Source organism: Malaclemys terrapin, chromosome 18 (genome assembly GCF_027887155.1).
Source record: "Malaclemys terrapin pileata isolate rMalTer1 chromosome 18, rMalTer1.hap1, whole genome shotgun sequence".
Taxonomy (NCBI): Eukaryota; Metazoa; Chordata; order Testudines; family Emydidae; genus Malaclemys; species Malaclemys terrapin.
In genome coordinates this window covers 4,443,915-4,461,660 of record NC_071522.1, presented here as the reverse complement: position 1 = coordinate 4,461,660, position 17,746 = coordinate 4,443,915, and the positions used below count along the sequence as shown (strand labels likewise).

The 17,746-nt window shown below is 43.1% G+C and overlaps 1 protein-coding gene across 1 annotated transcript in view; it reads right to left on the bottom strand.

Annotated features, from left to right (window-relative positions):
* VPS53 (VPS53 subunit of GARP complex) overlaps positions 1-17,746 on the bottom strand; it is an 88,883-nt gene that overhangs the window by 14,237 nt on the left and 56,900 nt on the right. The window contains exons 14-18 of the mRNA XM_054008008.1: positions 16,129-16,371; positions 14,254-14,401; positions 13,087-13,169; positions 8,833-8,911; positions 3,771-3,919 (exon numbers count right to left, since the gene is read on the bottom strand). Coding sequence (XP_053863983.1) covers positions 3,771-3,919; positions 8,833-8,911; positions 13,087-13,169; positions 14,254-14,401; positions 16,129-16,371 — 702 coding nt within the window. The remainder of the gene's footprint in view (positions 1-3,770; positions 3,920-8,832; positions 8,912-13,086; positions 13,170-14,253; positions 14,402-16,128; positions 16,372-17,746) is intronic.

The following is a 17,746-nucleotide window of genomic DNA, read 5'->3' as shown; positions in this document are numbered from 1 at the left end:
TCAGGGGTATAAATAAATCCCAAAGGCCAATTAGAGAGAGCCAAGAACAGCTCGAGTTCATGCGAGCCTATAAAACGGACAATCAGTAGCAGTTCTGGCCGCAGCAGTTCACTGCAAATGGAGGAGCGTGCAAGATTACATGCATCTTTGATCTCACATGTCCGTCTAACCCAAGGGCAGGTCTGGTGCGAAGACTTTCACGTTGCATATGGGAGACAGTGACATTGCTTAATTCTGCAGCATTTCAGGTAAGGAATCTGCATTCACGTGGCCCAAGGATTCCCTCTTTCAGTTGTCCAGCCATAATCTTCAATAGGGGAGGTTTTGCTTAGCGTGAAAATTTCGAGGCATCAGAGAATGGCCACCTGCTCTCCCTGCAATGAGCACAGAAGGGGGGATGGAGTGACCTTTCCACCCCTGGATGCTGCCTGTTATGTTATATTATGCCCTGTCTAACTGGAAACAGCTTCTCATGTCCAGCAGGGTGGGCAAGATGAGTGACACTACCCCTCTTCTATGTGTTGGCTGGCAGAGGCCATCAAGAATGCTGCAGCATGACCAAGAATCTCAGCTCATCTGAGCTTCTCGTCTCCGAAGGCCTAGACAGCACAATTCCTAAAGTCAGCTCCAAAGCCCGACTCCCCTCTAGCACGTGTAGACAGTCCCAATAAGAGGAATATAGATTTATTCAACTGCATATTCTCTGCGCATGGTTTAAGCACTTTGAAAAATGTGCTCCACTGTACTCAGAGCTCTACATTTTAATGCCACAACTCATTTACAATTTGAACTGTAAAATCATAACCAAACACTTTGTACAAGCAGACTAGTCCCCAAGGTAATAATAAAGCAGAGCAAGACAGATTAGGAGCCTGAAAACAGAAACCACAGCACTTGAAAGGCTCCCATCCAACAGGAGTAGCTTTGCCAAGCTTGTGTTTTCCTAATCCCTTGCACTGATGATGCATTAAACACAATACCTCACTAAGCAAGACAGACAGATATGCAACCACAGTACGTTCGTTTTAGAGATGAGCTGCTACAGAATGTTGTTCAAAGCGTCCAGCTGTTCTTGAGTCACTAGCAATAGAGAATCTCTTAGGTTTAAATAACCCTCTGATGTTCAGATCAGCCACTGTCTCCGAAACAACAAGATTTACTTCAGGCTGCTTCAGCACTAGCATATGCTGCCTGAATGTCACAATCTTCTTTCATGTAATTCTCACTGAATGCCCGATCAAAGTCCCTCCAAGTCATTAGGAAAACGTTCACTCTAATTATCCACAACATTCTACAGTATGTAGCTAACATAAGCCAATCTGGGGCAGAGGAAAAGATAATTACCTTTAAAAGCCTTACCACACGCCTGGGTTTCTATCCCCCGTTCAAATCTCCTTGCAACTTGCAAAGGTAGGTTGAGCAAATGTTCATACAGATGTGGAAGCCTCTTCCGCCGCACTATATTTTGTATTTAATAGGGGAGTGATTTAGGTACCCGTGAGAATGTAAGAGAGGGGTTCATTAGTGTTGCTCTTAAGTGTCATCTTGAATTTCAACTACCCCAGTCTATTTTGGGAGCATGAGAGTCTTGGCCAAAAAGGGGAAAAAATAGCATACACCGAAAGACATATCAAGTCCCTGGTGAGGAATTTTCTTCCTCCAAATTTGGCTCAAATTTCTTGAGTTGGTTTTAAGTTCTGCAACTTTAGAAACTTTATCTGCCCCGTGGTCCTGTAACTCAAAACCAGCCCTAGTGCAATACAATTAGATTTAAGAAGTGGCTGCCGGTGCAAAAAGATACAGATGTTCCCACACAAAATGCAAACAGGATTTTCAGTGTTGTGTAGCACACAAAAGGTACAATGTCTAGTAGACAGACCAGCCTAGAACGTTAATACTCTAGGGATTGAGCGTCTTAAAGGCACCCAGATATGGGTCGGTATTAAAGTGTCACATGGGTGCTGAGAAAGATCAAGATATCATTAACTAGTGTACTGGTTCTGTTTAGAAGCAAGTCTTACTGGCAAAATCATCATCATCAGGAGTACGAAAGGAGCTGAATTCTCACATGCAGGGCCTGATCCAGAGCCCTGTGAAGACAGCAGGACTTTCTCTCAACTTAAAGGGACGTTGGAGCAGGTCCACAGTTTTAGTCAGAGGTCTTTTGAGTGGTAGTTTTGCAGTTTTCCAAGATCTACCAAGGAACAAACTTTGGTCCACTCACTCACTAGCTTAGATCTGAACTCATCCCAGATGGGAGAGCCGGGTGCTTTATCCACAATTCACTTGGTATGTGCTTAACAATAAAGTTTAAAAGGAGGCAACTAAGCCAAGGTATTAGACTGTGCTGTGAACAGCTGATTTTTCATTTATCACCATGGTAGCTATATAAAATTCAAATGTAACCACATAGGAGGCTTATGCGCAATAAATTTTCAGAGACAGCGTTTCGAACAGTGATTATGGGCAGTGTCATCATATGATTGATCAGTAACTGCTTCTTAATGCAAACTAATGAGCACCCGGAGACGGAAAAGGGAGTGTAACTCTCAGGCCATCCGCCCTGCTGAAGAAGCTAATAGCTCTCAAGACTTTCCACTACATCCTTTTCTGCTGAAGTAGAAACTGAAGCTCTGATTCTAACAGCCACTCCGTAACTGCAAGTTACTTTGGAGAGATTAGCTTATTAGAACTGAATGAAATGTTTAGGTATTTTTAAGTATGAAATATGGCACGTGCAGTGTTTCCCGCTCATGTCTTCTGCTGGGCTGGCCATGCAGAACTCGACAGCCAGTAGCTGTCGCTACCATGGCCTTTAAGAGCTTTTTCCTGGGTCATAGGCCTGCAGTGTTTGATTGGTCTCAGACGAACACAAGGGAGTTTAAAAGAAATTGCCCATAATCCCTTCAAAGGTCATTTGGCTCTAAGAAACAGGGCTCTAAAAAGGCTCTCAAAAAAAGAGACTCAGAAGCTGGGATTTTTAAGGGCGTCTAAGAGAGGTGGGCACTCGACTGCAATGAAAATCAGTGGGAGCTGGGCCCTGAACTCCAAAATGGCCAGCCTTATTCTCTGCATCCTCCGATTACTATTAACCTGTCTAGCATGGGCAGGCCAGGAAGCAGATCATCACAAAGGCTCCACATACCTGAGGTACATTTCCAGTCTGTACTGATCACTGTCTTTGCACAAATAAGCAGCTCTAGGACAGGATTGTGCACTGTGTGTTTACTTCTAGTTAAATGCAGCTTCGCAGCCTGCTGGTTGTTTAAAAAGTGTGTGATTAGAAGGAGAAGAATTGTCATGAGAGTTGGGAGCCGGCACAGGTTTATACCAAGGAAAAGAGATTCCCATAACGAAGCTGAAGTGTTCTTTTAAATATCCACCAAATGCTGATTGTCAACCTCTCCTGCACTGGGACTCCACATACAGACACTCAAAACTGGTCTTTTGCAGAGGCCCACCCCAGAAATCTCTGCACTTAGAAAGCAGTGCTCCAGCGATCATTCAAATAGTTTACCGTTGGTCCGGGCACGTGAGAAGGAATCCATGCAGACGACTGAGCAAATTTGCTTCAGCAGGACACTCAAGACAAGGAATGGAAGCACCTCGCAATCTCACGGACAGCTGCAGGTGACCCCATTCCCCTAGACTTGGGAAGCTCTTGACCTATATGTCAAAAGTTACTGATATAATGTACTAAAAGGCAGGTACATAACCAGGCTAACGACAATCAGAATTACCAGAGAACGCCGGGACAGGCAGTGACCTACTTTGCAAATTTAATGCAGAACTGAGTGAAGTATTTTCTCGTGGAGGCCAGATTGTCACGGATGATGGGAACATTCTGCTTAATATGAAGAATAACGGACGTGACATAAGGACTCTGGTCGCCAACATGCTCCACATTCTGCCACTGCATCTGCACAAGGGGGAAAAAAAAAAAAAGAAGACCTCTTAATTCATTAGGCTTTAGACAATGTAAAAATACACAGCAGTGTAGAGTGTTGAAGTGAGCACTGGCTTTTACCAATCCAGCCTTTACAAAGCTCCGTAGAAAGTCTCCTGGAAAAAGTTACCATAATTCTTTAACCAGGCGGCCCTCTGTGTCAGCCGACTGATGACCAAACCCCTGGCAGAGAAACTAAGACCTATTTTCTCATCAACTTAGTTACTTGTTGTCTAAGAACCATAGGGCCTGTTGAACAATAGAGAAGACGTGAAGAAAGAAGAGCTAGAATGGTCCTAATGTATCAAAATACAGAGTTGAGGTGGGAATATGTACCAGTGCTTATGGGTTTTGGAAGGGTGTGCACATGTACATGGGTAGAGCACAGGGATAAACAGCTTTTGGTGTAAGTTATGGGGACACTCCAGCCTGTTTGAAAGTTTCTTTTCAACAGCTCCCATAAAGCCTGATTCTGGGCCTTTCAGAAATTGACTGCAAGATGGGAAAAAGGCTTGATGCCTGTATCGAAGTAGGAGCATTACCACAGGTTAGGCTGAGGACAGCTAGATGGAAAAGAGATAAGAAAGCCAGTGCAACTCGGAAACATTCCACATGAGCTCAGCTGACAGCAAACCTCACAGTGTTACTGGTGTGGAAAGCTAGAATGCAAGACTTCAGCTCATCCGAAATGCATATATAAAACTATACAACAGCAAAAGAATAACGACTCCATCCCCCTTCTCATATTCCTAGACCTTCAGCCAAAGTACAACTGAATAGCTGCCTTCAGTAAGACGTTTGACTGCTCTGATAACGTTCAAAACATACAAAACAAACAGCAGAAACCTTCTGATAGGAGGTGAACAGCTGAGGTCTTGAGGTCCCTAGAAAGACATCTTTGTTCATAGCAATTTCCCGAGGAGTAAGAATGTCCAAAGAGGTGCTGCTTAGTGCTCTTACCGTACATGCACATTTACTGAGTAATGGTAAGCACTCATGATTCCATGTCGCATTATGGTTCCAGGTTAGCACCGCGGCCCTAACGTTCAAGGAAGCCATTAAGATGAATTATGAACGACTGGAACAACAGAAAATCAGGATGGAAAACTGGACTTAGTTTGAGGGGAAGAAAGATACAACTATTTGTGTTTCCTTTGAGGGATGCATTTGCTTGCCTAAGCCCCAGATCTGCATGTATTGCTCCCCTGATATTATTAACTTATTACAGATGCTTTGTTCCATACGACTTTCCATATTCAACTCCATGCAAATTATGAGTGGCACAGGTGACTTAGTAGGTTAGAGCAGCCAAATCTCCCGTGTCTAGTGGCAGAGTCTACATATGTCCCATACAAAGCCTTTTTAAGTTAACAAAACTGAAGAGAAACACACATACACTCAGTAGGCAAGAGGGACGTTTTTCTCACTGCCTGTTCAGTAGTTTGTAACTCTTACTCTGCCAACCTCCCATTGGAGGGATTGTTCAGACTAGTCCAACTGCTCTTCAGCTGCTCACAGCAACCACCACATCTGAAGAAATACACCTAGTAATGGTTTCCTTGCCGCACTTTCACACACTCCCAGCACCACATCTTCCCCACCGACGGTAATTTTAAATTAACGCATGGTCGGGATAGACAGAGCACATCCAGAACAATCATAAGAGTATTGCTTAGCTGATGGTGCAACACTTCCCCTCCCTCCCCCAGCTGTAGACAATTTGTTTTGCTGGGTTTCATTCCTAAAGCAATTCTGATAAACAATCTTATCAAAATGTAAAATTCAAATTAGCTGTGTGTGCACATTTTTCAATAGGACAACCGTAGCTGCAACGAAAGGAATAGTGAGCACACATACTGAAAAGTCATCCAAAGAAATATGAACCCAATTTTTCTGGTAAAGGGTAACTTTTCTCCTGTCATTTTAAATTTACTCTTCAGGACTCAAGTGTTTTTTCCATTTGTGTTTGTCTTGGGATATCCCCAGATAGTTTTTGTCTGGTATTGTACATAAACAACCAAAAATATAAGGTCTCAACTCATGTGTGTGTGTGAGAGAGAAAATGTGACAATGTGAGAATAAGGGATGAGCAACTGAGAATTGCACAGATAAAAGCATACTGTGCTGAGGGGTTCTGAAAGGATCCTAAAAAAAACCCACCAGCAAAACTCGGGTGGTTTGCTATGTAACTAGAACTGCAGAAGTCCTTGTTTTTTATTATATAAATTTATAACAAATGTTCCAATGAAGGCAGTTCATGTTACAGCAACGTGGTCACTTCATTGCAATAGTGTTTATTTTGCAAGTTTTGTTCCTTTCACTGAGAAATGTTCAGCTTTGTGAGTTATGTCAGCACTACAAATCACAGCTTTTCTGCTGCATGCAGCTTTTCTGCTGGCAGATGTGTATTATGAGTGTTTGGTGTACGTTCTATACAGACACATGCACATACCCTTGCGCAAAGAGTCTCTCCAACTCATCACACAGGTCACTCCCGATTTGAAGCCTTTCACTGAGTCTCTTCTCATTTTCTGTATCTAAGTAAAATTTCTTATCCTCACTTTCAAGACTGTTTTCCATCTACTTTTTGGCTTTCACAATGATGCCATCAGCCATTAGGGGCAAAGACACCTTGTCTAACCGATCTAAGGTACCTACCATCACATACTGTTTCTGGTTGATACAATAAATCTCTCCATACCACCCAGCCCCATATGTTCCTTATACTCCTAAGGCTGTCCCCAAACTACTTTCATTTCTTTCTCACTCTCTTTACATCTTTTCATGCTACCTCTGCACCCGAAGAGCCTTCCAAATCCAACAACATCCCTCTCCTCCTTCAAACCCACTTCTCTCGTGAACTCTCCCAAAGCTGACTGTCTCCCTAGTGTACCCTTTTTATCCAAGTCAGATTAAGCACTTGGATAGTGCAGTCCTTATGCCTTTCTGCAGCACCACATATACTTAGAGCATTCCAATTATAATTATAAATACCACCTCTAAAATTGAAGGGCCAGGAGAAAACATCATAAAACGTAAGTGGTGTCCCACAATAGCCATGGAAGCAGTTATTAAACGTAACTATCTACTTAGACGCAAAGATGATACCCAAAGGCTACATACACATTTTGGAAGGTGGAGTCCTATCTTCACTTAAGATTTGCCCAAAATACTCACGATAAGAGAAAATCCAGGACCATTTCCGTCTGAAATGGATATTCACATTATTTATTTTCCGTGTGAAATATCTCTATGAATAATGAAACCAAGATATGCTTAGATGCTTGGGTATTTCATAATTCGCTTCTATTGCTAACAAATTCTTTCCCAAGAAAACAGCCATGTTTCAGAATTAAGAAGAGCCCAGAATAGTCTGCCTTGCAGATTTCTGAGGGTTTATCTACAGTAAAAGCTCTGAACTATACCTCTGGAACAGACATGTATTCATATTATAGGAAAATAAGAGTGGATTCATAGGCACATCCTTCATTACTCCAAAACAGAATGAAATTTTACTCTTCCAAATGTTAATGTCTTTGTTATTCAGCTAGAGAGGTAATAAATAGGTCTTGAGAAAGTAAAAACAAAAAAACAAACAAAAAAGAAAAATCTCTTACATCAAATCCAGCTCTTTCAAAATTCCAGTAAAACTTGCATACAAGCAACTGCCTGCCTGCTGCAAATGGAGGAATGGGTGTGCAAATGACAAGTATTTACTTAGCAAGTTTCGCAGTGCTTAGCTTGTTTATAGCCGATCATTCCCATCACATGGATTTCATTTTGCTGGTGTTCCAAAGACAAAAATAAATGGCCGACCAGCTGCTGCTTTCCCAGTCCTGCGGTTTTGCTACGGTATAAACAACCCAAGCTCAGGGATTCGGACGTACTGTCCTAGTGGGGGTAGGAGCATCTAAGGGACTGACAGGGCACATAAGCAACACCTGAAGTGCTAATCCCCTCCCCCACATAGTGTTATTTTCCTGGAAAAATTTCTCTTTCCACTTGGGACATGTACAAATTCTGTTAGCAGCTGCATTCCGACTCACACTCTAACTGGGGGTGGAGGGTAGTTGCAGCTGGAACACATCACGAACCAGAATGCTATTAAAACTCATGGCAGTTAGGAAGTAAGTCGATGCTACAAAATGGAGACCTCTGCTTAAAATTTCTAATTGAGAGAAAACCCAACCCATAGGTCAATCTACTTTCATCGTCCTCACCTCTGCCTAAAGCAACCTGGGCTTTTCACAACACCTTGGCAAGACAAACACCGCTCTCCGTTTCGGCTGAGGAGCGAAAGAGAACAATGCAACTGCCACAGAACCCAAAAGAGCTGGTAACTCACAAAGAAAGGTCGGACTTCTGGCCTCTCTAGGCACCGTGCCACATGTAACTGGGAGCATCAGAGAAGCAACAGGGCACAACCCAGCCCTATACTGCCCTTTGGGTACCTCCAGACGGACAGTTCACAGGCCAGCATTAGAAAAGGCTTGGGAAAGCTCCTGGACAGAGGGTGTGGAGGGGAAAGTGAGACACAAAGGGCATATGGCATTTAGAGTTAATCAAATTTCTCCCAATCTCAAAGATTCCCATGAGCACTGAGAGCTAAAAGGAAGGACAGGGATGAACATTCACTGGCAGCGTTCTATTGCCCAGGTGGCTTATTTAGCTGTGAGAAAACAGAAGCTCTTACTGGAGTCACACAAAAGTTCATCTGGAAACGAAGCACGACTTGAGCTATAAAGTGGTGGCAGCTTTAAAACCCAAGCCGGCACCACACAGTTACTCTCAGAATGGGGCAAAGGAAACATCCCGAGTGAAACTGAACAGTGTCACTGAGCAACAGCTGCAAAGCATGACTTAAGGCTACCTCTTTTAAAACCTACCTTGCTCATAGCGGTAAGGGCCGGGTCACAGGCTGCGTCCAAGTCCTGCACTAACAGCTGTATGCTGTTTGAGATCACGCTGAAAAATATAAAGTACAGGCATTATGATAGTACTCAGCAACCCAGTGCCAAAACTGACTTCTCTGAACGTTAAAGGAGAAAAAAACGGTGACATTTGTACTGAATTGTGAAGAGATACGCAGCTAGAATTTTTATTTCTCAGAACCCAGGAAATTTTGCATGCCATTTACAGGGGAGCTAGCAGATGTGATATAATCTAGACAGAGACCGCCTTTCACCATGCCTTGACATACAGAGGGGGAATGGGATCCCAGTAATGTGCCAGATCACTTACATGGGCAGCAGTGCTGGAACAATTTGTATAGTGCGGGTGCTGGGAGCCATTGACCCAAACTGAAAACCTTGTATAGGAGGGAAACCACTTCAAGCCAGGGGGTGCGGCCGCACCCCCAGTGCTCCTAGTTCCAGCACATATGTACATGTGTCACTCCCAATGACTAAATCATCCAGCACCGGGGGCAGAGCTCACCCTTGAAGCCTGTTTGTGATTCTGTTTCAAAACTGCATCCGGTCTTTTTAAAATTAAAATTTCATTTCCAATAGGCAGTTCTATACTATGCAGCATTGGGATGGCTTCCACTTGATATTTTGTTGTTCACATATTAACCAGAGAACCTTACAATAAAGCTTTTAAATAATGCAGCTAAAACTGTGCATCTGGAGGAGTTCTGAATGTCTGTCTTCCTTTTGCCAGGGTGACAGCAGATGGGTCATTTATAACATGTCTAGAATTGCACCAGTCCATTGTTCTCGTTTCTCCAGAATTATAGGACATGCTAAACCATGGACTTTAAAAAAAAAATTACTAATAATACTTAGAGCCATAGTTGACCCCACTACACTAAAGTTTGGACTTAAAAACCATGGACCTGTAGAGGCTCCTTAACCTAAAACAACAGTGAAAGAACATTGTATGTTCATCTTCTGTATCTCGGATCATCCCCACGGACGTGTGGCCCAGCAGTGCCTTTACCGCAGGCTTTCGCTAGGAGGTATACAAGGCAAATCCCCCTCCCACTAACTAAACAGATTTTAGCCTCAGTACAGGCCTCAAGCCTTTCATGAATGACCTCTTAATTCTCCATAATCAGGTTTTGCTATTTGCCTTGCAAATGATGCTGGCCTAACCGGAACTTGCCGAGTGCGTAACAAACCCCGAGTTCTACTTTCTTTCCCACCCCCACCATAAGTAACATTCTGTAGATGCTGCTCTGCAACTTACCAGCTCAAGGGTTGGAATTTTCCTTTAGACATTTAAATGCAATTATTGACCTAGATGGACACCATCAACCAGCTACCAATTCACTCCACATTGTCCCTCCTCTCACACACATACTCAACACTGGAAAGCCCCTGCAAGCTGTCCGATCTCTCCAGTAGAGCTAAAAGCACAAGACGACAGGAGCAGTGCCCTAAATAGAAAGATGACTCCTGTCCAATACAGAATGTGTTTCTAAAAAGTGACCTTAACAGGCAAACCTGTCAAAAACAAGCCTGAAAAATATTAGAGATGAAGCGGCTGTTGTCTTTAAAATAAATGATGTGGCATTTGCACTAAAACAAAAACACTTGTGGCCATTACTACTTGGCTGCTGTCTCTCTCTGCCATCTGGTTGGCGCCACATGATTTGCTCCCTAAGGAAACTACACAAGCTCAAGCAATACCAAGATAGCTGGGATTGAGATAACCGGACTGCTTGGGTACGTCTGAGTTCGACAGGACGTCTGCTGTCAGCGAGATGTAGGAAAATAGTTGTGGTTTAGCACCAAAATGAAACATGACCATTTTAATAGAAGGCAAGTAGCTCGTGACTGGCTTCCATATGTTAGTAGCCTACCTAGGGCTTTGTCACCAGGCACAGAGTCTGGGGTAAAGAGCAGTAGCTAGAAAGTTGGGGGGGGGGGCGGAATCCACTTTTAAAACTCAGCCTGAGTGGCTTACAGGAGCAATGAGATTGCAGCAGCACCTGATTTACCGAGCAGCACCAAACGCAGAGTGCATGATCAGTAGTGCCCAGAATCCCTGATCGGAACTGGGGCCTTGCTGAGCTCGGTGCCGTACAAACGATCCGTAGATGCAGAGCTTACAGCCTTTTACAAACTAACCAATTAATCCACATCACCCCTGTGAGAAAGGCATCTATAATCCCTGTTTCACAGATGATGACACCGAGGCATGGAGACACCAAGCCTGGCCTTTTCCAAGGAGGCAAGGAAGTTCACACTAGATACCCTCTCAGTAGGATCAGTACAAGCCCTTTACAAATCCATCCCGAAGTGACTTGCCCAGAATCACACAGCAAAGCAGCAGCAGAGGTGGGGCAAGACCCTAAGAGTTTCTTGGTTCCATGTTCAGACCACGATGCAATTTATCCTTCAAGTTTGCCTCAAGAAGACACTGTTTGTTACGCTCCTGTCATTTCCTAAACAACCCGCGCAGCGATCCCAATGACAAACGCTTCCCTAGCTAATTGCTAATACACATTCTTTACACGCATTCCAGTGATTTTCGCCTTCTCTTATGCAATTACAAAGAGAAGAAAAAAACCAGCTGCTAGGCCTAATGACACGTTCAGTAAAACAGTGGGTGGGGTGTGTTACCAGACACATTTTATGGCTTTATTTACTCCTGGGCATAACTAAGCTCCAGATCCCAGTAGAAGGGACTTGTTTATTGTTACAGAAAAATGTCTACATCAAAATGAGGTTCAGAGGCGTGTCCTACACTGACAGGACACTGGCCAAAGTGCTACTCTGATTTAAAGGCCTTTAAAAGCCTCTGCTATGAGACGCATCAGCCCTGAAGGTCTAACTTTAATGGCCAATGTGTGAACGGTATGTCAAAACAACTTCCAAAACCTCATCTCATTAGCCGCCAAGTGAGACAACCACAACTGAAACTAAATGGCGACACAAAAGAGCTGGTCAGGGCAGAATGCAGCACGCACCCTCACACTGCCCTTATTAGGAAAATTCTACCACACGGCAGAATGGCAATTTACATTCCCACTTCCGGGCTAATTTGCTTTGGTGTTTCAACCATGTCACAGAAAGTCTTTCCAACCTCAGCCATAGGCTAGGGATTCGCTCTTCTTAGTTAGGATTTGAGAGCTAGCGCAGAGAAAGGGAGTTTGCTCAGATCAGAAGGAAACCAGGCTGGAGAAGCAATAGGAGCCCTAGAGAGTGTGAAAATCCTGCGTGGGTATTTTGTTTGTCATCTTGCCCATTACAGCAAGACAGGAGGAATTGTCTTAGCTGGAGCCAGATAGGAAAAAAATTCTAAAACAGCCTTGCTGGTAGCAGCAGAGCAACATGGGCTTGTTATCTTTACTGAATCTTAACTCCAGGACTGACAAGAAGCATCAGTAAGAGTGTACAATTTGATTAAACACTTGTTCAATTAGGATTTCAAGCAACAGTGGTGCTGTGACAGATCAGAGAGTCAGGATATCTGGGTTCTGTTCCTAGCTTCGCCAGAGACTGTGTGAGAGACCCTGGGCAAGCCAATCAATCACGCTATGTCTCAAGTTCCTCACCTGAAAGAAAGATGGGGATAAGAAGACTACTTCCCTCATAGGCTAGATGGTTGGAGCGAACTTTGAGGTCCTCTGATGGAAGGTGCCAGCGATGGTCTTATTATTAACATGGGACAAAAATCATTTTAATGCATGATCACAATTTCCCCCTCAATTACGTTCCTTAAATGCCAGGATCTTGCATCTTGGGCCGATCATTTTATGCCACATGAAATGGCGTTTGATAATAATGAAAATACTGCTGATTGACACTGGGAAATTACTGGAGGAAGGAGACTGTACCAGGATGGCTTCCTTCTTGAAATGTAAGAGCAATATCAGACAGCTGCCAAAATGCGAATGTTATTCCAGATGGGAACTCACTATTTCCTTTCCTCTCTGTCTTTTTGTTCCTTTGGCCATAATGATGGGGAACAGCTACATCAATGATCAATACCACTCGTGTTTTTGGGCTGTCCAGGAGAGAGACAGCTGTTTCACCTGTGAAATGCCTATTTCTCAACTTAAACATCATGGCATTACCATTTTATATCCTACATCTACCAGCCATTCTGCTAGTACTGGCCTGGCCTACATCACTGAACAGATCGACTATGACATTTGCCAGCATTATAGAAAGACGCCCTGCTGGACATACATGCTGAATGTATCCATCTCTCCTGTCAGGTTGATTCGTTCCATGAGACTTGCGTCCACTTTTTCTTTGAGTTTTTCTTCAAGCTGTCAGGGGACAAAATGAGTAACAGACAGACATCAGATTTCTACCTAAATTGATAACTTAGCTGCCTAAACTCCTGGAAAAGCCAGCTTGTTAAATCAGGAAATGGTCCTAGACTATTGCAACCTGTCTGAGATTTGCTTAGTGGATAATAGTATCCAGAATAGAGATTTCCTGTCTGTCAGAAGCTCTAGACACAATGGTGGTGTCTCCTTGAAGCAGTTAACGTCCAAGGCTGTAAAAGCAGACTTTCTGGCCCAGTACCACACACAAATCTAACATGACAATGTACTAGGGTACTAACTCACCTAAACCAGGTGTGTCACCCTCCGATGAACGTGCATTACAGGTCCCCATTTGTGCCAGATGTGCAGAGGCTATGAGTCTATTACAGCTCCAGCTAGAGCGCCTTAGTTCTTTAGTTAAAACAGTAGCAGCTCATGCTGTTAGCTCTTGTGGTCCCCGGTTGAACCCCCAGTGGATTGGCCAAGATGGCGGCTAACACAGGGCATCCACTAAGCTAAGACATTCTGAGAACACGTTAAATGTAGAGTTAACTGCAATGGTGGAGAAGCCGGAGGGAAACATTTGTGTCCCCTCTTTTCACTGTGCCCTGCTACATTGTAGGACCAGGAATGTGGTTAATCAAGTTAGGCCTTGAAGGATAACGGGAGAAGGGATTTTGATGATTCTCCCTCTATTGGATTAAAGCAGTTTATGTATCAAGTATGAAAGAATGCTACCCAAAAGGGACATACCAGTTAGGGTTTAAGTCACAAAACCGTTCTGATCCAGCAAGGGCAGCAAAATCAACACTCTCGTCTTTGAAAAATGGTTTTAATTAATGTTCTAGTTCCACAATTAACCCAGCATTATGCACAGCAGAAATTACTATGTCAATTTCAGCACAGAACCCGACTTCTTTAATTAGATGAGTAGCAACCTTTAATTTTAAAATTAAATATAACAAGCTATTACTTAGTACAGCTGAGGGCCAAGGAGCAGTACTTCATTGCCTGATTTGCCATGGCATAATTGTGTGCTGGATGGGATACAATATTACAGGTGTTGCAGAGGGAAGTTCACCTGTTGGGTTGTTGCCAAGCAGTACTCTGCCGTGCTCAGGATGCTACAGATGAGACAGAGTTCTTCTACAGTAAACTTAGCCACTTCCGAGCCCTCCTTTTCTTTCAGCAGGCTGGTGATGGTCAGTCCACCACTGCTGCTTGTTGTTCTGCGGGAAAGACAAAAATGGTGAGGCTCAACCATCAACTGTGCTTTCTGGTACACGTACACACATCACCAAATGCACTATTTATAGATTTAAAGGCCAGGAGGAACTAGTCTGACCTCCTGCATAAAACAGTCCAAAGAATCTCATCCAGTAATATCGACACCAAGCCCATCCCTTCTGTTTCAGCTACAGCAAATCTTATAGAAAGAGTTCAGTTTTTATTTAGTGACTTCAAGTGATGGAAAATCCAGCCCATTCCAGTGTATTAGAACTTTACCAAATTTAATACACATTTCATGGCTAACCCTACCTTGGTTGTCAACTGCTCCGATACTCTGCTTAATGGCTACAGGAAGATCTCAATAGCTATTATGCAACATGGTAATAAGCTATTTATTATCTGATAACTAAATAGATTTCAACATATAGCTCCGAGTTTAGCAGGCATTTCAAATACCGTGGTAACTAAAAGGATAGTAAATAACAGCATTTGGAGATTATCTCCTGTATTTTCTACTGATTTGTTGATACACAGCAGTTAATCAAAGGATCAGAACAGTTGGGAGTCAGGAAATTCCCTGGCTATTTCAACTGTCTATAATCCAAATCCTTTAAAAAAAAAAATAGGACAGCGATATTTATCTTGGACAGCAGAAATAGAGCACAAAAAGTCATATGTTCAAAGAATGTAATTGAGGTCTGGAGAACACACGTTAAATTCATCTTTCCACTTTTCTAAATGTAACCCCACTACCATATGTAAAACATTTTAGCTGGTTTCAGAAATTCACTCTGCTGCTCCCAGATTTAGAAAGGGAGACAGCCTGGATAGACCAAATAGTTGTATGTGTTCATTACCTGGAACTAACATTGACGATTTCCTAGTGAATTCACTGGGACAATTTTCACTCTTATTTACACTAGTGTAAATCCATGACTTCAATGACTTCGCTGGATTGACACCTGTTTAACAGAGCTCAGGTCAATTAATTATGTGCTTGTGTACACACACCCCTAAAATAGTTCCAATCAAGACACTTCAGAACCCTACAAAGAAATTACCTTTATTACTAGTTAGTATATGAATCCCATCAGTATCAACTTGATTGCCCTGATTTTCAAAACTGTGCTTGTACAACTTGGCTTCTAATTTGCATGTGTGATTATCACAGATGTGTATGTCAGGCCTTTTGCATATACAACCACCCAATGTGAAAGGGCCTGACTCTTCACTACCTTACATCTTGGCCTCTTGTGTTGATATTCACACTGTGTAAAGTTGGTGTACAATGCTACTCTTCCTATCTAGTAGTTTCACACTCACTTTGCACGTGACACAAGGTGTAGGGCAATGGAGAATTGGGGCCTGAATCGGCCATTGGGGTAGCTGTGCACAAGCAGTTCTGAAAGTCAGATCTCCAGTGTTTATTTTTCTTGGCAGGGTATCCAACTCCCACTGAATTACAATGGGAGAGGGTCCTAACTCCCAGAGACTCTCCTGAAAATCCCAGCGCTAGCTCTTCTGTTTATCCTCCTGCTGTCTCTCAATGCAACGTAATAGTACTTTGGATTTACATAAGGGAGTCATACCACAGCTACGCGTTTCTTTTGAAAGTGCAATGCTGGCATTCACAAGTGTTGATTTATTAGCCAGTTATTGTTACAACACATCTCTACCCACACGGTATCCCCGGACTGTGGCCTAGCATTTGAGAAACTAAACTTACTTGGGCAGGTTTCCAGAGAGAATTTTCCAGGCATATTCCCGGAGGTACTTCTGAAATATGGTGGTCAATGCTATCATGGGTTCGCCAGTGCTAAGCTGCGAACACTGCACCATGCACTTCTTGTAATAGACAAAGAGGTCAGCACAGCTGGGCAGGACAGCTCCCCCTTCATCCACATTTGGCTTGGGAGGCCCTTGAGCTTTGAAATCAGCGACAAATCTGTCAATCAGCTCGCCAAGATTTCTAATGCAAGGAAAATAAAGAGATTTTAATATGGTGGTAAAAAAATAAAAAAAGATATGCTTAAAACCAGATGTCTTGTCGTATGATACCAATCAAGTGAATTCAAATCTTCGCAGTCTGATGCTTTAGACCTCTCCTGTCCCCACCCATTCAGCACAAAGCTTGTTCAACAACAATGAACAGGGTGGAAGAATGATGACCTTGTGTACCCAGAATTTTAATGGCAGCTTCAATTGGTTCTCCAGTCACATATAAAATATTACAAACCCTGCCAGGACCAGGTTCAGCATATTAAATGCAAGTGCATAAAGCCTATGCTCAAGTTTCATTCCTGGCACCAGTTGAAGTAACAGTCGTATTGCACAGCTCAGCCACCTCCAAATCAGGCCATGTGGAACAAGCCGTTTAAAGGGACGAGCTCAAAACGGTACGGCATTGGTGCCATTTGTTGTTTCATGGTTTCCGTTGGTTGTGCAGAAAACACATAAATCCTTTAAAGAAGCTTTATTAATAGACAACAATTATTATTAACACATGAAAGTGTGTTTTTTATTCAAGCTCTTTTTAATCACGGACTATTTATTGTATACAATCATGGTTTTGTTTGCTGTCCCCTCTGAGCTGTGGAGCACCAGAGTTAATCCGCTCTTTGCTAACTGTAATCACTACAGGGGATAGGATGTATATGCCCCAACAAAGTTCACTCATTGCCTACCCCACTAGGGAGAAAAGGCTTTTCAGCTTGGCAGATGGCTGATGCAAGCACTACAGAATCAACACGCGTCTTCTGATCAAAGGGAGTTCCCCTTGGTCCCACTTCTCCAAGCCCAGCACCTCAGTGTTAGCATACCAGGTTCTGGTCTTAGAGTACGGATGGGTTTGCTAGTCTCTGTGTGACAGGTTTCATTAGAGCTGGTTGAAAAATAGCGCTCCCACCCCACCCCAAACAGAAAATATTGGGTTTTCAGTAAAATATCAAAAATCAAAATATTTCTGCAGAAAACTGAAAGTTCCATTCAAAATGGCACCATGGTGTTTCATGGGAATTGTGGTTTGGATCCTTACTCTCCCATTCTTCTTTATAGTCTAGGCTCTCTGGCGAGGCTGTCTCCCCCATGATGCACTCCTCTTGATAAGAAGAGGCAGATACATCATAAAAGTGCCAGGCTGTGGTGCATCATGGTAGATGTCGTCCAGCCAAAAAACCCAGCCCAACCCATAGGGGAAAATGGTACCATAAAGCAACTCAACTACAACAACCATGAGGCACAGCAGTGCCATTTTGAACTGAAATGTTTCAGTTTTCAGATAAAATATTTGGGTTTTCAGGTGTTCATTTTTTTCAACAAAATATCAAAATATTCCACAGAAAGTA